General features: G+C 39.9%; 1 protein-coding gene across 3 annotated transcripts in view; it reads right to left on the reverse strand.

Annotated features, from left to right (window-relative positions):
* TTLL11 (tubulin tyrosine ligase like 11) overlaps positions 1-25,263 on the reverse strand; it is a 277,911-nt gene that overhangs the window by 205,230 nt on the left and 47,418 nt on the right. For all 3 annotated transcript variants that reach the window (XM_032251514.1, XM_032251513.1, XM_032251515.1), the window contains exons 2-3: positions 21,142-21,238; positions 13,262-13,395 (exon numbers count right to left, since the gene is read on the reverse strand). In XM_032251514.1, the coding sequence (XP_032107405.1) occupies positions 13,262-13,395; positions 21,142-21,238 (231 nt within the window). The remainder of the gene's footprint in view (positions 1-13,261; positions 13,396-21,141; positions 21,239-25,263) is intronic.

Below are 25,263 nucleotides of genomic sequence, written 5' to 3' on the forward strand. Positions count from 1 at the left end.
CAATGCATTGTAGTAAAACAAAGGAGCTACTAAAATTATAATGCCACATTCTTTAAAAATCAGATTTGCAGCCAATAAAGCATTTCATCATCACATGAGATGAAATGTGATGCTTTGCTTCAGAAGCAGGAGACACTGTATTCATTGCATTTCATCGTCACATACTCACTGGATGCTCACTTGCTCTAAGGCTAGGATCACTTTCACATTTAAGAGATGAAGAAATGGGACTGAGAGGAGAAGGAACCGAGATCCTGTAGGGAACAGATGACAGTGCCGGGGCGCTCCAGCAAACGACTACTGAGGGGTTTTTAGAGTCTTATTCCGCATGTGCCAGGCCCTAAACCAGCAGTTTTTAAACTGATTCCACTATGTGGACAAAGAAATCCTCCTTTACATTAGAGAACTACACAGTCCTGAAGACTTTCAGCATCAATCAAATGGGCTATGAAACTTCAGGGCCTAGCACATTAAAGCAGGAAGACCAGAGCAGTCACCTAACTCAGGCTTCCAGTTTTAATGATGGGAAAAGAGTCTCCCCGAGGCAGACTAGAGCAACAAACACTTGCCATCTCCAAGGAGTTAACTTTCCTTCTTCTCCGCTAAACCCGCTCCTCCTCTTGGGTTTCCCATCCTGGCAAATGGTAACCCGGCAGACTCCTGAAAGCACTAAGTCTGCCTTCTTCCTCATTCTCAATTCTATCTGTCTCCAAATCCTATTGATGCCACCTTCCAAATATTCCTCACCTCTAGTCCTTCTCTGTGTAAGATTCTGCCTGGGTGTCTCCATACAACCTTCAGCATCTCTTCTGCCTAGATGAACAGAACAGCCTTTCTAATAGGTCTCATTCCTCTTCCCTCCCAATCTACACTATCCTCTCCAACAGAACACCTTTCTAATACCAAAACCTCATAATATACCTCCCCGCACTCTATTTAAAACCCCTGCATGGCTTCCCCTTGATAAGCACTTTACCCTGGCATTCAAGACCCTCTGTGAGCTACCCTCTACTTCTCACACCTCATCTACAGTCAAATCCTTTTCAATTATTTTTATTATTTTTTTGAGACAAGGTCCACTCTGTTTGCCCAGGCTGGAATGCAGTGGTACGATCTCAGCTCACTGCAGCTTGACCTCCTGGGCTCACGTGATTCCCCCACCTCAGCCTCCTGAGTAGCTCGGGACTACAGACACACACCACCACACCCAGCAAATTGTTCATATTTTTAGTAGAGACAGGGTTTTGTCATGTTGCCCAGGCTGGTCTTGAACTCCTGGACTCAAGCAATCTGCCCGCCTCAGACTCCCAGAGTGCTGGGATTACAGGTATGGTATGGTTTGGCTGTGTCCTCACCCAAATCTCATCTTGAATTATAGCTCCCATAATTCCCACATGTTGTGGGAGGGGCCCAGTGGGAGATAATGAATCATGGGGCAACTTCTCCCATACTGTTCCTGTGGTAGTGAATAAGTCTCACAAGATCTGACTGTTTGTAAAGGGTTTCCCTTTTCACTTAGTTCTCATATTCCCTATTGCCTGCCACTATATAAGACGTGCATTTCACCTTCTGCCATGATTGTAAGGCCTTCCCAGCCATGTGGAACTGCGAGTCCATTAAACCTCTTTTTCTTCATAAATTACCCAGTCCCAGGTATGTCTTTATCAGCAGCATGAAAACAGACTAATACAAGGTGTGTGCCACCGTGCCTGGCCTAAATTCTTTTCTCTTAAACTTTAGTGACTCCAAACTGCTTATCATTCCAAAATGATAGGTCAGGTGTCACCTCTAACAGGAAGCTTCCTCTCTCCCTCTATTCCATTTGCCTTCAGCCCTGTCCATCCCTCCTCCCCATCATCAGCAAAGTTCTATTCCTTTTCTCTGGAACATTTCTGTACCTTATACACACATCTATTTAAATATCCTCCCACATTATTACACAGAAGGGCAAGTATTGGTTGGCTTTTAAGCCAGTCTTCCAAACTGTGTTACCCCGGCCAAGTGACTTAACCTCTCTGCACCTCAGTTTCCTCTGCTACAAATAATAGAAGAATCCTGTGGGGGTTGCTAAAGAATTTTAAATTAGGTAATTGTTATGGACTATATATTTGTGTTCCCATCCCACCTCCGAATTCATATATCGAAACCCTAACACCCAAGGGGATGGTTTTAAGAGGTAGGCTCTTTGGAGGGTAATTAGAACATGTAGGTGAACCTCACACAATGGGATTAGGGTCCTTAGAAGAGGAGGAAGACAGATAGTCCTCTTTTTCTATTCCTGGTAGGCATACAATGAGAAGGTGACCATCTATAAACCAGGAGGAGGGCCCTCACCAGAACCCAACCAGGCTGGCATGCTGATCTTGGACTTCCAGCTTCTGGAACTGTGAGAAAGAAATGCTTGTTGTTTAAGTCACCCAGTTTATGAGATTCAATTATAGCAGCCCAAACTTCCTAAAACAGTAATCTAGATAAAAACACTCAGCAAATGTTGCTACAGTTATTGTTATGCATTCATTCTTTTAGATGACTTGCACTTTCAGCAAAGTGTAGTAAGAGAAACTAGATTTACTCTTGCCCCGCATAGCTCAAGCAGCCAAAAAGCAGACAAAATATGGTAAACAACAGTTTTGAAGCCCTGGCAACAAAGGACAGTGATTCCTGAGAGACAGGAATTGAATGATGTGAGCCCTAGGATTGCCCCAGATTATTGCCTTGAGAAAGACTCCAGGCTGCAGTACAGAGTGTGGGGACAGTAGGACCTCAGTGAAGCCCAGTGGACACCCTGAGTTGAGAAAATGAACTGCAAGTCAGGGGAGGCTGAGATGGCCAGAGTTCTCTGGACAGAGTATTGGGAAGGACAGTTTTGTACAGAGAACTCTGGAGTATCTCCCTTAAATATTTTTCTGGGTACAGCTCAGCATGCACGTGAGGAAACTACCTGAGGCCAAACTACCTGAAAAACACCCCAAGAAAGCAGAGGTAGCAGTGCCTGGTGTCCACAAAGAGCCAGGAATAGTGTCTTTCTCACCAGCCAGACTACAAAACATCATGATTCATGGAGAACTGACTGGAGCCCACATGGGATTCTTGCTGAGTAGTGAGGGATAGTACGCCTTAGAATGTCTAACAAATCTTGAAATAGACCTGAAATCTATTTCCAAGTAACTTAACTGAATCCTACGACAAAGTTCAAGAATATGTGCAGGAATGTGGAAATATTCAACATCCAAATAAGGTAAGATTCACTATATCTGTCACCCAGTTAAAAACTACCAGACGTGAAAAAAAAAATGGTGATATGGGCCATAATGAAGAGAAAAATCAAAACCAATTCAGAAAGGACAGAGTTAGAATTAGGAGTCAGTGACATTAAGACAGCGATTACAATGTATTCCATATGTTCAAAAAGTTAAGTAGAAATATGGAAGATATGAAAAAAGAATCTAATATTTAGAAATCAAAAACTACAATGTGTGAGATAAAAAAAGAGACTGAATGGGATTATTAGACAATAATGAAAAAATGAGTGAATGTGAAGACAAAACAGCAACTCTCCAAAATGAAACAGAATGATTTTTTTTTAAATGAACAGAACATCAGTAAACTGTGGGACAACTTCAGATGGACTAATATGTATATAATTAGAGTGGGGAGCAGAAGTGAAGAGGCACAGAAAAAAAAATCTAAAGAAATAATGGGCGAATATTTTCCGAATTTTATGAAAATTATAAACCCACAGGTCTAAAAGCCCAATGAGAAACATGAAATTTAATATGAGAAATATGAAAGAAAATTACATCAAGACACATCATAATCAAATTGTTCAAAACCAATGATAAAGAAAAAATAGTAAAAGCAATAAGAGAAAAAGAACATGTCATATATAGAAGATCAAAAATAAGGAAGAAATAGATTTCTTGTCAGAAAAAATATAAGCAAGGAGAAAGAAGGGCAATATATTAAAAGTGATGAAATAAAAACAAAATGTGAACCTAGAATTCTGTACCTAGAGAAAATATCATCCAAAAACAAGGGCAAAATAAATTTCAAGAAATATAAAAATTGATAGAATTCATCACCAAACAACCCCCACTATGTGAAATGCTACAGAAAGTTATTTACGCACACAAAAATATGATATCTGACAGCAATGTGAATCTACACAAAAAAATAAAGAACACTGGAAATGGTAACTATATGAGTAAAATATTTAAAATTACTTCCTCTTGTTTTTTAAATCCCTTTAAAATAGAGTTGATTGTTAAACAAAATTAATAACAATGTAGTCTGGAGTTTTTATATATTATAATAAACATAAAAGTAAAATGTAAAAAAACAACAGCATAAAAGCTAGGTGTGGGAAAATGGAAGTACTGTAGAGTGTGAGAAGGTTCTCATACTATAAATAAAATGGTACAATATAACTTAAAGGCAGATTGTGATAAGTCAAAGATGTATATCATAAATTTTAAAGAAACCACCAAAAATCAAACAATTATAGCTATTACGCCAACAAAGGAAATCAATAAAATTGATAAACTTCTAGCCAGACTAATCAGATGGGAAAAAAAGAAAAAGGAAAAACACAGATTACAAATGTTAGGACTAAGAGGTATCATTAGTAAATGTAAAGGCAGATTATAAAAGGCAATATTATGAATTATTTTACACCAATAAAAGTGAAAACTTTGGAAAAAATGGACCAATTTCTTGAAAAACAAACTATTAAAGCTCATTCAAGAAGAAATAGATAACATGAACAGCCTTTATCTGTTAAAGAAATTGAATTTGTAGTTAAAACTTTCCCATAAAGAAAATATCAAGCTCATATGACTTCACTGGTGAATTTTACCAAACATTTAAAGAAATAATACCAATTCTGCAAAAACTCCTCTAGCAAATTTAAGAGTAGAATATACTTTATAATTCATTCTATGTGACCAGCATAATCCTGATAATAAACCAAAGGCATTGCAAAAAAGAGAAAACTACAAACCAATATCCCTCATGAATATATCAAAATCCAACAATATATAAAAAAGGATAATATGTTATGCCTAAGTGGAGTTTGTTTTACAGGGTTTGTTTAATATTTAAAAACCAATCAGTACAACTCAACTACATTAACAAACTATAAAAGAAGGTACATATAATCATCTCAACAGACACAAGGGAAAAAAAAAAAGAGTGAGAAAATCCAACATCCATTCCTAATTAAAAACAAACAAAATCCATGGAAACAAGAAATAAAAGGAAACTTCATCAATCTGATAAAGAACATCTACAAGAAACCTACAAGTAATACAAAACTTAATGATGAAAGACTAAATGCATATCCCCTAAGATCAGGAACAAGTCTCAGACATCTGTTCATACCACTTCTATTCAACATTACATGGAGGTTCTAACCAGTGTCATAAGGCAAGAAAAAGAAATAAAGGGCTAATTATAAAGTAAAACAAAAAACAGTCCATATAGACAATCCAATGGAAGCACAAAATAAGCTACTGGAACTATTAAATAAGTTTAACAAGGTTGCAGGATACAAGATCAACATACAAAAATCAATTCTATATTGACATATAATGAACAATCAGAAATTGACGTTTAAAAATAAAACACTGCCAAGGTATCACAAATTTGAAATAATAAAGGAAAACTGTGACAAAAGATGTGAAAGACTTGCACACTAAAAACTAAAAAACACTGTTGAAAGAAATTGAAGACCTGAATAACAGGAAAGATACACCATGTCGATGGGTCAGAAGACTCATTGTTGTTAAGATATCGATTCTACTCAAAGTGATATGTAGATTCAATACAATTCCATTCAAAATTCCAGTGGGCTTTTTTGTAGATATTGACAAGCTGATTCTATATTTCATATGGCTGATCAAAGGACTATAATTGCTAAAACACCTTTGAAAAAGAAGAACAAAGTTGGAGAACTTATACTACCTGATTTCAAAGCTTATTATAAAGCTATAGCAATCAATACAGTGAGGTTTTGGCAGAAAGAGAGACAAATAGATCAATGACATAGAATACAGAATTCAGAAACACCCACACATATTTGGACAACCGTTTTTAACACTGGTGTAAAGGCGATTTGAAAGAGAAAGATGAGTGTCTGATCAAATGTTTCTGGAACAACTGGATATTCACATACAAAAAGTGAACTTCAATCCATACCTTAGACCACATACAAAAATTAACTCAAAATGAATCACAGACCTAAATTTGAAAGCTAAAACTATAAAACTTTAAGACAAAAACATAGAACATCTTTGTGAGCTTGGGTTAGATAAAAACTCCTATATATGACAAAAAAAAAGCACAATCTATAAAAGAAAAAATTGATAAATTGAACTTTATTAAAATTTAAAACATGCTTTTTAAAAGATAATAGAGGAATGAGAAGACAAGACACAGAATCAAAACATCTCATGTACCCCATACGTACATGTACCTACTACATAGACACAAATATTAAAAATTAAAAAATAAAAAAGACAAGGCACAGACTGGAAAAAAATTTACAGTTGGTATATCCCATAAACACCTGTATTCAAAATATATAAAAACTCTCAAAGCTGAATAATAAAAATAAACCACCCAATTTTAAAAAACGGTAAAACATGTGAAAAGACATTTCATCAAAAAATGTATTTGGATGGCAAACAAGCACATGAAAAGAATGCTCCACATCATTAGTCTTTGGGAAGCGCAAAATAAAACCAGTGACAGGCCACTACATACCTATTAGAATGGCTAAAATTAAAAAGACTGACCACTGGTCCCATATGGTGACAGCAGGGAGCAGTGGCTCACGTCTATAATCCCACCACTTTTGGAGGCTAAGGCAGGCAGATTGCTTGAGCTCAGGAGTTCAAGACCAGCCTGGGCAACATGGTGAAACCCTGTCTTCACAAAAAATACAAAAATTAGTCAGGTGTGGTGGCCTGTGTCTGTAGTCCCAGCTACTTTGGAGGGCCACTTGAGCCTGGGGGACAGAGGCTGCAGTGAGCCATGATCAGGCCACTGCACTCCATCCTAGGCAATGAGCAAGATCTTGCCCTAAGTAAATAAATAAATAAATAGACTGACCATTACCAAATTTTGGCAAAAATATGGAGGAATTGGAATGTTCATACATTGTTGATGGGACTATAAAATGACACAACTGCTTTGGAAGACAATAAATACTTTCTTTAAAATTAAATGTATGCCTACTGTATGATCCAGCCATTCCATTTTTAAGCACTCACCCAAGAGGAATGAAAACATGTCCACACAAAGACTTACACACAGATGTTCACAGTGTATTTGTAATAGCCAACAACTGGAATCAACCCAAATGTACAGCAGCAGGAGAAGGTCTAAGCAAACTGTAGTATAAACATTCAACAGAATACTCCTCAGCAATGAGTTATTGACACATACTACAAATATGGATGAATTTCAAAATAATCAAAAGAAGCCAGACCTCCCCTCAAAAAGGAGTGCCTGTAATATAATTCCATTCACATAAAATTCTACAGAGTGCTAAGTTATCTTGACAGAAAGCTGATCCATGGTTGCCTGATGAAAGGAAAGGAGGAAAACAGGGAAGAAGGGAAAGAAGGAGCTGGGTGTAGTGGTCATGCCTGTAATCCCAGCACTTTGGGAGGCCGAGGCAGGCAGATCACTCAAGGTCAGCAGTTCAAGACCAGCCTGGCCAACATGGCGAAACCCCGTCTCTACTAAAATTATGAAAACTAGCTGGAGGTGGTAGCAGATGCCTGTAATCCCAGCTACTCAGGAGGCTGAGGCAGGAGAATGGCTTGAACCTGGAAGATGGGGGGTGCAATGAACCAAGATTGCGCCGCTATACTCCAGCCTGGGCAACAGAGCAAGACTCCATCTCAAAAACAACAATTAAAAAAAAAAAAGAAGGGAAGGACAGAAGGATTACCAAGGGACACGAGGAAACATTTCAGCATGATGCATGTGTTCATTATCTTGATTGTGGTGATGATTTCATGGATTTTTACATATATGAAATGTATCAAACTGCATATTCTAAATATCTGCAGTTTGCTCTATGTCAATTATATCTCAAAAAATCTGTGTGTTTAAAAGTATAAGACAACTAGGCTCTCTGCAGAATCTCAGAATATCTCCTTAATGATTACAAAGGGAAAAAATCGTAACTTTATAGTGGAGAAATCTAGCAGACACCACTTTAACTAAGTGATCAAAGTTAACATCACCAGGAAAAAGACATTTTGACATCATATACCTAACAACATCACTTTCATGGTATTCTTGCCAAAATTGTCTAATCTGAATCTAACATGAGAAAAATCAGACAAATCCAAATGTAAGTTCATTCTAAAAAGAAAAAAGAAAGATAACTAACTAGTTGTATTAGACTGTTGTATTAGACTAGCTTGTTGTATTAGACAGTTCTAGCACTGCTATAAAGAAATACTTGAGACTGGGGTAATTTATAAAGAAAAGAGGTTTAATTGGTTCATGGTTCCACAGGCTATCCAGGAAGCATAATGCTGGCACCTGATTGGCTTCTGGGGAGGCCTCAGGAAATGCTCAATTACTACAGAAGGCAAACGGAAAACAGGCATTTCTTACTTTCTCTCCTAGCCGGAGCAGGAACAAGAGAGAGAGAAGGGAAGTGCTACACACTTTTAAACAACCAGATCTCGTGAGAACTCTATCACTATGCAGCACCAAGGGGAGAAATCTGTCCCCATGATCCAGTCACCTCCACCAGGCCCCACCTTCAACACTGGGGAATTACAATTCAACATGAGATTTGGGTGGGGACACAGATCCAAACTATATATCACCAGTACTCTTCAAAAGACTTAAGGTTGCAAAAGACAAAGACAGATCGGGGAACTGTTACAATCTTGAGAAGACTGAGGAGACAAGACAACTAATGCAATGAGGGATTGTGGAGTGAATCCTGTACCACAAAAAGGGCATTGGTAGGACAACAGGCAAAATGCAACTAAAGAGTGTAGATTATTTCATAATATTATATTGGTGTTAATTTCCAAGTTCCTGCCACTGTATAAGATGTTAACATTAGAGGAAGCTAGATGAAGAATCTAGGGGTGCTCTCTCTGTCCTATTTTTGCAACTTTTTTGTTAAGTTTTAAATTATTTCAAAGCAGCTTAAAAACTGAAGGCAAAATAAAGACATTTTCAGACAAATAAAAGCTGAGGGAATTTGTCACCAGCAGACCTGCACTGCAAGAAATGTGTTAAAGCAAATTCTTGAGGCCAAAGGAAAATAATATCAAATGGAATCCCAGAGCCACTCAAAGGAATGAAGAATACTGGAAATAGTAAATACATGGCTGAGTATTTAAAGTATAAAAGACAAATGTACTCATTTTTTAGTTTCTTTATAGGATATTTGACTTTTCAGAGCGAAAATAATAACAATGTATTGTGTGGTTTATAACATTGTTAGAAGCAAAATAGATGAGAATAGCACAAAGGATGAGGGTGGGAATGGAACTATACTGTTGTAAAGTGCTAATATTTTTCTTGAAGTATGTAATACTTAAAGGCAAATGTGCTAAATTAAAGATGCACTGTAAACCCTAGATACTAGGGCTAGGACAAAAGCTAAAAACATTTTTAAAAGAAGTATAGCTAATAAACCTAAAGAAGAGATAAAATAAAACACCAAAAATATTCAATTAATCCAACAGAATAAACAGAAAAGAAATAGTAAGGTGGTAGAATTGAATCCAACAGTTAATATTATATATTAAGATTAACTGGACTAAACACACAAATTAAAAGGCAGAGACTGTCAAACTGAATAAAAAACCACACCCAATTACATGCTGTCAACAAGAAGCACTCTTTAAAAATGCAGATAGGTTAAAAGTAAAATAATGGTAAGAGATATACCACGCAAATACTAAGCCAAAGAAAACTGGATGGGCTAAATTAATATCAGACAAAATAGACTTCAGGACAAGTTACTTATAAAGGAGTCAAATAATCAAGCTAATACAGAGCTTCAAAATATGTAACGAAAACACTGACAGGACTAAAAGGAGAAGCAGACAATCCAAAATTAAAGCTGGAAATTTCAAAACTAACTCAGTAACTGATAGAACAAGCAGGTAGTAAACTAGTAAAAATGATGTGAATACCACCAACACCAACTTGACCTAATTGACACTTATAAGATGCTACATCAACAACTCCAGAATACTTATTATTTCCAAGTGCCCATGAAACATTCATCAAGACGGACAATATATAAGCCATAAGAAAATTCTCAATAAATTTAAAGAAACTGAGATAATACAGAATATACTCTCTGATGTCAACAAAATTAGAAATCAATAACAAAAAATATTTGGAAAATCCCAAAAAAATGTTTACTTAAAAAGTAAACAACACATTTTTACATAACCCAAGGGCAGAGGAGAAATCCCAGGGGAAATTAGAGAACGTTTTCAACTGAATTATAATGAAAATGTAATATACAAAAATTCCTGAGGTGGATCTGTAGCAGTGCCTAGAAGGAAATTTGCTTTAAGATTTAAAAATCCGTGATCTCAGATTTGTAGCACGGCGCATTACTCATATGTTCATGGTGTTGCAGGTGTAAACAAACCTACTGCGCTGCCAGTTGTATAAAAGTGCAGTATAGCAATACAGTTATGCACAGTACATAGTTGATAATGACAATAAACTACTGTTACTGGCTTATGTATTTACTATAGTATACTTTTTATTGTTATTTTAGAGTGTACTCCTTCTACTTCTAAAAAAATAAAATAAAAGTGAACTGTAGAAGAGCCTCAGGCAGGTTCTTCAGGAGGTATTCCAGAAGAAAGCACTGTTAACATAGGAGATGAGAGCTCCACGCATGTTACTGCCCCCTGGAGACCTTCCATTGGGATGAGACGTGGAGGTGGAAGACAGTGATATTGATGATCCTGACCCTGGGTAGGCCTAGGCGAACGTATGTGTTTGTGCCTTGGTTTTTTAACAAAAAGTTGTAAAAGTAAAAATAATTTTAAAATGTAAACATAGAAAAAGGCTTACAGAATAATACAGAGAAAGAAAATATTTTTTTGTAAAGCCATACAGTATGTTTGTGTTTTAAGCTAGGTGTTATTACAAAAGAGTCAAAGAGTTTTTTAAAATTAAAAAGTTTAGAAAGTAAAAGTTACAGTAAGCTAAGGTTAATTTCTTATTGAATAAATTTTTTAAAAAATAAATTGAGTGCAGCTTAAGTGTCCAGTGTTTCTGAAGTCTACAGTAGTCTAATGTCCTGGGCCCTCACATTCCCTCACCACCCACTCACAGACTTCCCCAGAGCAACTTCTAGTCCTGCAAGCTCCATTCATGGAAAGTGTCCTACATAGGTGTACCATTTTTTATCTTTATACAGTATTTTCCCCTTTCTATGTTTAGATACAAAAAAGACTTACCAGCATTAAGCCCAGTGCCATGCTGCTCAGGCTTGTAACCTAGGAGCAACAGGCTATACTGTATAGCCTAGTTGTGTAAGAGCCTATACTGTCCAGGTCTGTGCAAGTGCACTCTCTGGTGCAGGCATGACGAAATCACCCAGCGACACTTTTCTCAGAATGTATGCCTGTCAAGTGACTCATGACTGTAGTTGGTTGCAGAGCTGTAGAGATGGGAAGGAAAGGTGCTCCACATAGCAACAACAGCATGAGCAGAGCCACAGAACAGAGACATTGCAGGGTAATTATGGAGGAACAGCTGAGAGTTATCTTTTAAAATTAACTTTATTGAAACATAGTTTGCATACAATAAAATGAACCCATTTTAAGTTAATAGTTTGATGAATTTTAAGCAATATATATAAACCCATGTGACCACCATCTCACAGAAAATGTCTTTTAAAAAATTATCACTTCAAGCTGTTTTTGTGTTTAGCAAATGATAATTTTATTACAAGTTTTATAATTCAATATTAAAAACAAAACAATACAGAGGCAATAAGATAGACTATAGAAAGCAAAGGCCTTGGAAATAGCTCTAGGTTTTAAAACTTACTTCTCAAGCAAGTTGCCTAATTATTCAAAGCCTCAGTTTCCTCACCCATAAAATGGGGATAATAGTAAAACCAACCTCACAAGATTGCTGTGAAGATTAAAACAAATAATGTGGGCTGGGTTGGTGGCTCATGCCTGTAATCCCAGCACTTTGGGAGGCCAAGGTGGGTGGATCACTTGAGGTCAGGAGTTGGAGCCCAGCCTGGCCAACATGGTGAAACCCCTGTCTCTATTGAAAATACAAAACAAAACAAAAATTAGCTGGGTGTGGTGGTGCGCATCTGTAGTCTCAGCTACTCAGAAGGCTGAGGCAGGAGAATCTCTTAAACCCAGGAGACAAAGGCTGCAGTAAGCCAAGATCGCACCACGGCACTCTAGCCTGGGCAACAGAGGAAAACTTCGTCTCAAAAAAATAAAAATTAAATAAAATATATTAAACTTCTAGCACAAAGCCTGGAACACAGCAGGACCAGTAAATGGTATTAGCCTCATCACAACTAGACAGGCACTGGTTGTACAGGTACCCCAGAGTTATGAAACGGACTGTGTAACTTGTACACAAGGGCTTTGAAAGGGTCCTAAATGAAACTGTTAAAAGGCTAACAAAAATGGCAATTCTGAGTTCCGCTTCCCTACTGGTTCCACTTCATAAGTGAAGACTCCAGTGTATTACATGCTCAAACATAGTGGTTCGAGATGGAATGGGTCACTTGACAATTGATTCTGTAACAAGTTTAAAGCAAAACACCTACAGGGTTCCCCATGAGTTTGTCAGACCTGCTCCCTGGCCTTTAAACAAAGCCTGACCTTGCACGTCTCAGACCACAGGAAGCCAGGGAGGCCACGGCTCTAGGATTCCCCCAGTGGCCCCGTTCCACTGCCCAACCACCTGCTCTGGCTCCAGCTTGCTGGCTTTCCAGCATCCTGACTCCATGATCCAGCTCTGATACCAGCCTCAGGCCTGTCTCCTTGTGTCAAGACCTGTTTCTTCAGTTTACCTACCTGTTACCCTACTCGTTCAACTATGCAAGTTGTTTTGATAGCTGCCAACACCTATGGTGTGCTGTTAAGACGCTTCCTTAGTCAGTCTGGGCTTCCTGGGACCCCCTGCCCCAGCTCCCAGCACACAGGACCCAGGACACAGTTGCAACCATAATATAATTCAGGGGTCATGGGGACGGAGTGCCATCTACCTGAGCAACAAAGAGCTGGAACTCGTCAGGCAGAATCCATGAGCGAGGGTAGAAGTTGTACTCCTCAGGAAAGAGATTCTGCATGGTTCTCACTGCTCTGCTCAGAGTAATTTTACGCACCATCTCCGTCATGCCTGGGGAGAAGAGATGCTGTGAGGTTTTAACAACAGTGGGCTGCTAGCTATAAAACAGCCATTATTTGGGACTTTTAAAACCACCCACCCGACATATTCTCTTTTAGGGGCAGGATTTTTTTAAAAAGTCTGAGTTGTCCCCCACAGTGGTGACTCATGGTTTGGAAAGAACTACTGAGTTAATGAAAAACTTGAGGTAATAGACGGGTGTTCTTTTCTCTTTATAAAAATGAAGCATCAGTTTGAAAGAATGCGTTTTCACCTAGTTTATTATTCTATTCTTTGTCGTCCCCTTAGGTAATGAATAGGGAAGCATTTATATCTTGCACTTAAAATTTAATACCTTCTTTAATTTGGGACCACCATACATGCTTCTGGGATTCCTTCCATCTTGTACCCTAGAGAATATTATCTAGTGGACTCTGGTTACATTATGAGAGGCTTAATTAAGCTTCTTTCTTTTACTGTTTCATGAGTATTAAAGGCATGAAACAGAAAAATGCACATCTTTCAGCATAAAATCTGTCTCCTTGAATGAAGGACAGGAAATAAAAAGAATACCATAATTTATACTTCAAAGTGAAAAATGCAATCTGTAGGAGTTCCTCAGTTGTAAGGACTGACACTGACATTGATCCTATCTCATTAATTTGCCCAGAGGGAATTGAAATGTCTCACTGTTATAAAACATTAAAAGAATGGTAGATTTTTTTTCTTGTAACATCATTAGTAACTCTGACAAGAGAAGAAACTGAGTACTATATATTGTAGCAAATTTTAAGCAAATAGGTAAAAATTATTATCAATTTTAGCATGCTCTTTCTTTCTTTCTTTGAAACAGAGTCTTGCTCTACTGTACAGGCTAGAGTGCAGTGGCATAATCTCAGCTCACCGCAACCTTCGCCTCCCAGGCTCAAGTGATCCTCCCACCTCAGCCTCCTGAGTAGCTGGCTAATTTTTATATTGTTTTTTGTTTTTTTAGAGACAGGGTCTCACTATTGCCTAGGCTGATCTCAAAGTTCTAGGCTCAAGCCACCCACCCACCTTGGCCTGCCAAAGTGCTGGGATTTCAGGCGGAAGCCACTGTGCCTGGCATCAGCCTTCTTTCTTTTTTTTTTTTAGGCAGAGTTTTACTCTTGTTGCCTAGGCTGGAGTACAGTGGTGTGATCTCAGCTCACTGCAACCTCCACCTCCCAAGTTCAAGCAATTCTCTTGCCTTAGCCTCCCCAGTAGCTGGGATTACAGGCACACACCACCATGCCCAGCAAATTTTCATAGTTTTAGTAGAGAAGGGGTTTCCTCATGTTGGCCAGGCTGGTCTGGAACTCCTGACCTTAGGTGATCTACCTGCCTCAGCCTCCCAAAGCGCTGGGGTTACAGACGTGAGCCACTGTGCCCAGCCATTATGCTTATGTCTTAAGGCAAATATCACTGCTAAAAATGGAGGCTAAAAATGGCCTTTGCCCTGAAAAAGACCAAACAGTTCCATTACTGACACTAGAAATGTGCTTAGCAAGCTATTTTTAATAGAAAATACAAAGTTTCATGTCAGCTTGGCATGCCCAAATTATCACACATTCCAAATGGGCAATCAGAATGAATGAGGTTCCTCTAAACTCCCATGTTCAGGCAGCAAAGGGTAAACATCTGAGAAGTTTTAAGAACCACATTCTTCTTCTGTCAGCATATTAAAAAGTGCAATAAATCTGAAGATCCCAGCTTCAAGATGTTAATGCCCAGGTGTTAGTTGTTGTTTAGAAGGATCTAGGGAAGGATTAAGTAAGAAATAAAGGTGCTTAAAAAGCACTAATAAACTATGCTCTAACATGGACTGTTCAATAGTCAAGACAACTCACTGAGGACACTATTCTGGGCTTCCCAAGAAGGGTGTCTGGAAAATCACCGCTATTTCCTTTCATTCCTTTACAAAATTAGAATTGCATTATAAACACTAGAGCTGACCGCAAGGTAAACCAAACAAAATTTCAACTTTTTTGGAATCCTTTTGCTTGAGGTGGACTAACATTTTAGTTACAATATTGAACTGAAAGGCTTCATAACTAACTGTAATATAGCACCTTACTCCACGTAGAGGATCCCTGTTGACCAAACAGCGTTGTGGTATTTGCTGCACTTTAAGGTCGTTGGGCAGGGGAAGGTTCTCTTTCCGAAATCCCTCAGCAGGTCAGATGGGCTCACACTACCTAGAGAGCTGTGAGTACGTGAGGGCAGTCTGGATGCCCCAGAAAAATTTTGTGAAAAATCTATGTCCAGCAAACTGAATCAATATTCATTTAATATTGGCAATGGCTCCTTCTGTAATGTGCATCGTCAGGCCCCACGCCAGCTAATAGGTGCTTCCAAGTTTACCTTTTCGTCTCCAGACAGTTTTCTACTGAATATAGCCAACTTAAGAAGCACCCCTGGAAGCCAGGCACTTCCTGCCTGCAGGCCATAGGCAGCTCACCCCAACTCTGCCTGAATGCCTGTCTCTAAGAGGCATGGGTGTAGACCTCTCTCAATCCACTTTGCTCCTCCATATCTAAGCTGTGCTCCTATCCAGTGCCACCAAGGAAAGAGTTTCTGGGCCCTCACTAGAACCCACATGGAAGCTGCTGGCATCTCCACCTCTGGAGGTGGCTCAGAGACAGGTGTCAGGGGAGCAGGGTTTCTAGCTGATCCAGGGTACAAGTTCCCAGATAAATCTGTGAGAAGGGAGGTTATGGCCAGCTCTGCTGACTTCAGGCCCAGTCCCCTTTCCCTAAGCAGGTGCAGCACCTGACCCCTTGTCACCTGTGTCCCCTCCCTGGGCTCTACAACCAATTCTGATCTGAGATAGAAGATATAACCCTCAGCTCCCTTCTGCTAAAAGTCTCACCTAGATTTCATATTCCAATCAGATAAGAAGGATTTTACCCATTTTTCCCATGCTTTATTGCTTATCCCCAAATGTTGGTGACCTTATCTTTTGCTCCTGGTGCCTGAGTGGCTGCTTTAGCAATGCAGAGCTGAGGCCTCTTCCTTGTTCTCTCCAATGTCCCTCCTCTCCCCAGTCTCTCCTCTGTTCCTTTCAAGCCCACCCTGCAAGGGCTGGAGTCCTCCTGTCTGTGGCTTCAGCCCAGTGTCTGGAGTTCTGCCACCTAACAGCTCCTTTTGAGGTTGACTGCCCACCTTGGCTTCTCAGTGAGGTCTATCCCTAGATGTCCCTACAGGGGCAGTTCCCCTATCAATTGGGAAAACCTCCTAATTCAAGTGGGAGCTTCTGACACCAAGAGCTTGCCTCCTGCCCTCCTTCTGAGGACTGGGTGCTTCTGTTTGCTATACTGGAGTCTCAAGGCCTGGTGGGTCTCATCCAATTCAAGTTAACCGAGAGCATAACAGCTAAATCTCAGGCCTGCCCATGCAGCCCTACTTAACCCAATTAACATAAAACAAAGCAAAACAAAACTGAGCTATACTTGGAGCACTATTTAATCAAAATATTATTTGTAAGAAGAATTCTTGGCAAAAACACATTACAACCACCAAACAACAAATAAATACTTTCTGATCCATCCTATTCTCTCTATTCCCATTGCCACTGATCCATTCATCTCTTAGGTGGATGCTGCAGCAGACTCTTAGCTACATCTGTTTCTTCTCTCAGCTGTCTCACCTGTTTCTAATTGTCGCTCTGGCTGATCGTGCTAACATGTAAGCTGGCCCACATCACCATCTGGCTTAAAAATTCCTCAGTGGTGGCCAGGCGCAGTGGCTCATACCTGTAATCCCAGCACTTTGGAGGCTGAGGCAGGCAGATCACAAGATCAAGAGATCGAGAGCATCCTGGCCCACATGGTGAAACCCCATCTCTACTAAAAATACAAAAATTAACTGGGCATGGTGGCATGCACCTGTAGTCCCAGCTACTCAGGAGGCTGAGGCAGGAGAATTGCTTGAACCTGGGAGGCAGAGGTTGCAATGAGCCGAGATCGCACCACTGCACTCCAGCCTGGTGACAGAGCGAGACTGCCTCAAAAAAAAAAAAAAAAAAAAAAAAAATCCTCAGTGGCTTCCCATGACCTTCAGGCTCTAACAGTGCTGTACTTGGGTTCCTGCTCATCACCCCACCCCTGCCCCGCTCACCTGATGCCCTCTAACCATGGTGGCCCACTTGCCCTTTGCTGAATGAGCAATGTGCTCAAGGCATTCTGTCTTTGCACCAACTCTGCTCCCTTGTTTGGCATGGGGATCGGGCCCATCTACCCTGGAGGCTCATTTTCCATGCCAGTCCTCTTCTCTAGGCTCTCTCACCCTGCTGCTCCCTGGGCAAATCTGGGTTTGGTTGCCTGCCCTTGCTCCAGATCCCCATAGCATTCCAGCTTCCTCCAGCATAGCTCTTTGGTTGTATTTTTCTTCTCTCTTTACATGCCTTTCTCTGTCTTTGACCAATGCTTGACAGATGGCTGTCCCCACAGGTTCCTCACTGAAGCTCCCTCCCTCTCCAGCAGAAAGCCCCTCCTCAGGTGGGCTCTCAGGTACCACCTGCCACGTGATCCCATACATCTCAGACCCTGAAACTCAGCAAAAGACCTGCTCGGAAGCTGAGAATGGACAGTTTTGGACTTTCTTAAAGCTAAATCTGCTATGTCTAATCTGATTTGTCTGATTTAGAGATGTCTAAAGAAAGTAGATATTAGATATGCCTACTTTCTAAAGTAGAAAAGTCTTAATTCATCAGCTAAAATGTAATAATGTGGTTTTTTTTTTTTTTTTTTTGAGATGGAGTCTTGTTCTGTCACCAGGCTGGAGTGCAGTGGTGCGATCTCAGCTCACTATAACCTCCGCCTCCCAGGTTCAAGTGATTCCCCTGCCTCAGCCTCCCAAGTAGTTGGGACTATAGATGCATGCCACCATGCCAGGCTAATTTTTTGTATTTCAGAAGAGACAGGGTTTCACCATGTTGGCCAGGATGGTCTCGATCTCCTAACCTTGTGATCAGCTGTCTCGGCCTCCCAAAGTGCTGGGATTACAGTTATGAGCCACCATGCCCAGCCCATAATAATGTATTTTGAACCAGGAAATTGTCCATAGAAAAGTGACTAAAATCTAGTGTGCTGACACAAACAAAATTAATCACTTCCATATGTGAGTATCCAAACATTTTCAGTTTACTCAGCAAATAAAAGTGTTTATACTTGCCTGGGATATCCACTAGAACTTACCCTAAGTAATATACAATGCATAGGAAACGCATTTTAGAATAACGGGATATATGAGAGACAGAAGATAAGCTTGGACACAAACTGGTGTCAGAGGACAGACTGTTCTAGAATCACCCCTCTGCTGAGGATTACTACCTTTCATGGGGCAGAGGGTGAGGCAACACTGTTCCTCTGCCTAGAGGTTTGGGAGCCTGCTTTGTCATTAGAACTAATTAATTTCTGTTAGTAAAGTGGAAATGTCTATGTTCCAATCACTGGCATGTAGAATATGAGATGGGGCAAACCTGCTTCTTTGGAATAAATATCCTTTCATCACCTATAATGAAACTCATCCTTTGGGGGTACTTCGTTCTATATTTCTAATTTGTATTCCAAATGGAAATCTCTAACTACTTCTTTCCTACCCCCAGCCACTAGATGAGGCAGGAGCGAATGGGGAACGTGTAAATGAAGCCTCATTTGATGATTCATGTCTTAGAAACTCTGTCCTCATTCAAAGTGTTTTCTCTTCCAAATTGTATCCTCCCAATATCCTAATAAGTCCTTTAAGTGGCATCAGAAAGCATCCTTTTCTGAACAGCAAGACACAGAAAATAACAGCTATCTCATTAAACTGTTGTGCAGGAATTCTGGCTGCAAGAATCATTCTTGTTCTGAAACAAAACCCTTTCTCCTTCTCTAAGGATAAATTTGACCTTGGGTTAACTTTCTATCTCTGTTCCCCTAGAAAACAATGAAGGTAGAATGTTAGCTGAATGACTAGACATCTGGTTAAAATGATCCCTGATTGGTAAATTGCATAAGTATCTAGTAGAAAACCATAACTCTAGGCTTTTCTGAGTGAGATGATTCCTGTAACTTAATATGACCCTTGCTGGGACCTTAGAATCCATACTACGGAGCAATTCTAAGAGATACTGACTCCTGTGGGGCATCTAAACCAAGAAAGACTCACTTCCACCAATGTGAATCTTGTCCTTTTGCACCTGAGCTTTCACTTGAGCCAAAGACTAGTCCCTGGAACTCTTGCACATACTCCACTGAAGGGAAATGCTTGACACTGACTGGCCGGCAAGCTGTGTTTCCTCCCCTGTATCCTTCTAAGTGAATCTGAGCCAAGCGTGGCCTATGGTAGTGACCTTGTAAGACTGCATGCTTAGGTGGAAACCCCTAGTGGATGTGGCGTAACTACTAACCAGTGTATAACATATGGCTATTGGGTTTTCTGCAACATTTCCTTAAAGACACGGGATAGAAGGTCAAGGAAAAAGAGTAAATTGTTTCTCTCTTTAAAACAGGTAAAACTTATAAAATGCTAAGAGAAAACACCTTATATTTAGGCAATTACACTATGACTGCAACCATGCAAAAAGGATGAGTCAACATTGGAAGGAAATATGGAAATATTCCCATTGCTGTTTTGTTAAATGAGGAATGGGATTCAGGGTGATGTTCTTTTTAAAAATTATTTATTATGGCATTGTAATACGGTCTGGGTAATATATTAACATTTTAAAAAATAAGTGGAAGACCCTCTGACTGTATCATACCCAGCTTAATCCAATGCTCCTTCTCCCTAAGCTGTCCTACCATCTTAAATACCCTCTTCATTCAGCCATCAAAAATAATGAAGACACTGGGCACAGTGGCTCACACTTGTAATCCCAGCACTTTGGGAGGCCGAGACAGGTGGATCACTTGAGGTCAGGGGTTCGAGACCAGCCTGGCCAACATGACATGGTGAAACCCTGTCTCTACTAAAAATACAAAATTAGCCAGGTGTGGTGGTACAGGGCTGTAATCTCAGCTACTCGGGAGGCTGAGGCAGACGAATTGCTTGAACCTGGGAGGCAGAGGTTGCAGTGAGCCAAGATTGCACTGCTGCTCTCCAGCTTGGGTGACAGAGCAAGACTCTGTCTCAAAAAAGTGGTAGACATTAAAATGCAAAACAAAAAAATTGTATTAGGAAGTTGGCAGTGGAGTGAGGGGGATATCTTAGTGCTGGCTATGATGCTTTTCTGGCACTAAGATTTCTCCTTATAGGGTAAGTCTTGCTGAGATGATGTCATTAGGCAAAAGGCAGAGGCTATCTGCAGCCTATAGTACTTAGTATGGAGACTGATATATTTGGTTTTAAAAATGGCACCTCCAAATATAATACTTAAAGAAAAGGGAAGTTGATACCCCATTTCTATGACATGTTCCTAGAATTCTGGTACTTTTATTTCCTGCAAGAGTAAATTGTTCCATTTTTTTCATTTTCAGAATATAGTCCTCTCATTAGAACCCCATATTATATGTATAACCCACAAAGTGAAAACCGTATTCTTCCACCAGTGGACTTTAGACCAAGAAAGCCTGTCTTTGATTCTTTAAAAGCCTGTCTCCAATCCTTAAACCCCTAGTGGCTGGGGAACACAGCAATTCCCAATTAAGAGTCCTCAAATTTGGTCTCAAAAATAATTGTCATGTTTTTGTAGAAGAGTGTGCCTAGGACTTGGCCCTAGAAACATTTTCAAATGTCGACAATAATAGCAGATACCTGGAAACTTGTTCACTTGACCGGAGAATATGTCATTGTCATGAAATGAAACTCCATGCCAGTAGATGTCACAAGGCAAGCGTCGGCCAAATGGGAACTAGAAGAGAAAAAAATGTGACTCATAATAAGAATAAGAAGAGCAGCGATCACGCTGAGTATCCATTATGTACAAATTCCTGGCACCCTGGTATACTTACCATGGTTTAATCGTTATAATACGCATGTGAGGTAGCCAAATATTCTTTCGCATTTTAGAGATGAGGAAACAGATTCATACAGGTTTAATAACTTGCTCCAAGTGGCAGAGCTCTGATTACATGTGGCAGACACTACAATCCTGGCTTTGCAGGCACCACTTCACCTTAATCTTTATAACTACCCTATAAAGGACTACTCCCATTTTGCTGATTCAAAACTTGGGGCTGACAGAGGTAATTTAACATGCCCAAGGATCACACACAGCTGTAAGGGGGGGAACCAGGATCTGAGTCTAGGTCTATCCAAGTTCCAAGCCCATACATGCTTTCCTCTGAAAATTACAACCCTTAACCAAGCCTAAAGAATAAGCTTTCAGAGTCCCCCCCCGCCTCTTTCACACACACACACACACACACACACACACTCCATGTGGATTCTCTCTCTCACACACACACACACACACACATGCTCCATGTGGATAAGATGAATCCCAGTGCCTATAACGTTTCCTGAAACTCATAAAGACTTCCTGAATTAATAAATGAACAAATCAGCCATGGTCATCTGACTCAAGATGAGATAACCAGATCCTCTCTTCCAGGAATCTGGAAATCAGAGATGCCAGACAACCTCTGCTGGCCCTTGAACTGGCAGGGATAAAAAGCCAGAGCCAGGCAGCTATGCTTGGTTGTGTGCACGGGAGCAGAGACGGCCAGTCTGCTGAGAGACAAGAAAGGAGCAGGTGTGGGAGGGAAAGCAGAGATGAGACCACGTTGCCCTAGAAACTTAGACTGAGTGGCCTCAGACCCTCCTGAGCCTGTAAGATAGCCTTGTATCCTGAGAATACATTTTTGGTCTTCTAAAGTCCTGTTTGGCACAAGCGATAGAGTTTCAATTATTTGCAGCCAGGAAATCTTCTCACTGAGACAAAAGAGCCTGTTCTTTCCACTACATCCTGCTGCTTCTCAAAGTTATCAACAAGCTCTGCATTTAATGAACATATTTTTTAAATCTGTAACTCAGATGCATGACCTTGTTAAAGGAGAAAAGAGAGGCCATGTTAGTTCATTTTCAGAACTTGCTTGTTAAAAGTGCACACGAATAGAAATGCCAACACATTAAATAAAAATCTTTTGATTTTCCCATTCTAGGACTATAGGTAATAAGAATTTTTATCTACTTGGAGTTGAGGGGCCAAGGTCCCATGGAAGAACATAGCCTTGCTAATGAAATGGTGGTGACTCAATGCTGTCCATCCATTCCACATTAAAATGAAGCCAGACTCGAGTCCTTTAAATCAGTCACATTAGTTCAAAGCTGTGCACAGTGAGGCATACATTGTACACTCTATTCACATTAATAACTTCCATCTATAATTTACAGCATTTTGCTCATTTTCCTTTTATGCAATGGGCTGTAAGTTATTAATTCAGTAGTCATAAACACAAAGAGATGCAACATATGTTATTTTCTTCTAGTTGTTAAGTGCTGATACAGAAGGGAGAAAATAACCAGAATTAAGCAGGCTATCCAAGCAAAGGGTAAAGTGACTTTGTTGCCCACAATGAAGAAGCAACACCTTGTCAGTGGGCAACCCAATGACTCTTGTCTCCCTTTTCATCACTCTCCATTCCTTCCCATCCTCACGAATACCAGATTGCCCCTCCATTTAGAAGCACTTTAGCTCATTCAGTTTTGAGAAACTACCATTTTTAAAAACATATCCATTCACTCAGTAATTACTACACGCCAGACACTGTGCTAGGTGCTAGATATATAGAGGACAAAATTTGAAATAAGTCCCAGGATTCACAATCCTACCTCTTTTTAAGCTCCTTTAAAAAAAAAAAAAAAACTGTCTGCTTACACAGCTAACAGCATACTCAATGGTAAAATACTAAAAGCTTTTCCTCCATGATAAGGAATAAGACCAAGTTGGCCACTTTCACCGCTTCTATTCAACATCAACATATTGTTAGAAATTCTAGCCAGAATAGGCAAGAGAAAGAAATAAAAGGTGTCCAAATTTGAAAACAAGAAGCAAAATTATGTTTGTAGATGACATAATCCCATATGTAGAAAACTCTAATGATTTCACAGAAAATATTAAAAGTAATAAACAAAGTCAGCAAAGTTGCAGGATACAAAATCAACACATAAAAATCAATTGTGTTTCTATACATAATGATGAACAATCCAAAAAGGACATTTTTTAAAGAATCCCATTTATAGTAGCCTCAAAAAGAATAAAATACTTATGAATTAACCAAAGAGGTGAAAGATTTATACACTGAAAATTATAAAGTATTTGTAAAAGAAATTAAAGAACATATTAATAAAAATAAACAAGAAGATATCCTATGCTCATAGACTGGAAGAGTTAATATTGTCAAGATGTCAACACAACCCAAAATGATCTACAGATGCAATGCAGTCTCTACCAAAATCCCAATAACTTTTTTTCAGAATTAAAAAATTCATCCTAAAATTCATATGGAATTACAAGGGACCCCCAAATAGTCAAAACAATCTTGGAAAAAAAAAAAAAAAAGAACCAGGTGGAGGTCCCACACTTCTTTTTTTTTTTTTTTTTTTTTTTTTTTTTGAGACAGAGTCTTCTTCCAGGCTGGAGTGCAGTGGTGCAATTGCAGCTCCTACTACAACCTCTGCCTCCCGGGCTCAAGCGATTCTTCCACCTCAGCCTCCCAAGTGGCTGGGATTACAGGCACCCGCCAGCACACCTGGCTAATTTTTGTGTTTTTAGTAGAGGCTGGGTTTTGCCATGTGGGCCAGGCTGATCTTGAGCTCCTGACACCTCAGGTGATCCACCCACCTCAGCCTCCCAAAGTACTGGGATTAAAGGCGTGAGCCACTGTGTCCAGCCTGGAGGTCTCACATTTCCTGATGTCAAAACTGTAACAAAGCTACGGTAACCAAATAGTATATAAAATAACAATGAATTACCACCAGACACCTATTAGAATGGCCAACATCCAAAACACTGACCACACCAAATGTTGGCTAGGACATCGAGCAACAGGAACTCTCATTCCTTTCTGGTGGAAATGCAAAATGGTAAAGTCACAGATTCCCCTCTGCCAGCCTGTCCACCTCAAGTTGGGCCTCTTACTTCTTGGGCACTTGCACTGTCACTGTGACTACTTTCAATCCTTTAAGGACACAGCACTTGATTGGTGGCCTGGGTTTCTTCATGTCATCCTTCCACCTGGGATCTTCTGGCTGGGCTTGCCCACCCACTCCCACCTCCATGATGAACCCTCAGCTCTCTTTGTCTGTGGCATCTGTCACTAGACCCATCACAGGCCATTCTGCAACATTTTTATTCATCTGTCAGCCTGGCCACTTTGCAAACTCTTTAAGTACAAGGAGAGTCCCAGGATCATCAGTGTAGCCCTAATACCAAGTCTTCAGCACACTGTAGGCTTTGTTTTTAACCTTTCTGGGGTCATACATCCTTTGAGATTCTTGCCTGAAAAGCACACATATGCACAAAATCTTCCACACGAGCTTAGGAGATTCAAAGACTCCCTACAGCTCCTAGTTGTTCTCAGATACCAGTGTTAGCAATGCCTGCAGTAATGTTTCATGAATGAATGAACTCACAAACAGCAGTCACTCAAATGCATGTCATCATCATCATCACTACATTAGCATTTGGTAATGCTTACTCCTATGTCTATGGGTTAAACACTTTATATGTATTACCTTATTTAATCCACAAAACACAATAAAGGTGCTACTATTAAAACTATGATAAAGGTTATGATATAGGTGCTACTATTAACCCTATTTGCAAATGAGGGCACCAAGCATTAGGAGAGTAAATAACTTTCCCAAGGTCACAGAGATATGGTAAGGGCAGAGGCAGGATCAAATCCAGGTCTGCCCAATTCCAAGGCCCAT

Source organism: Sapajus apella, unplaced genomic scaffold (assembly GCF_009761245.1).
Source record: "Sapajus apella isolate SASKATOON/1434 unplaced genomic scaffold, GSC_monkey_1.0 scaffold76, whole genome shotgun sequence".
NCBI classification, from domain to species: domain Eukaryota; kingdom Metazoa; phylum Chordata; class Mammalia; order Primates; family Cebidae; genus Sapajus; species Sapajus apella.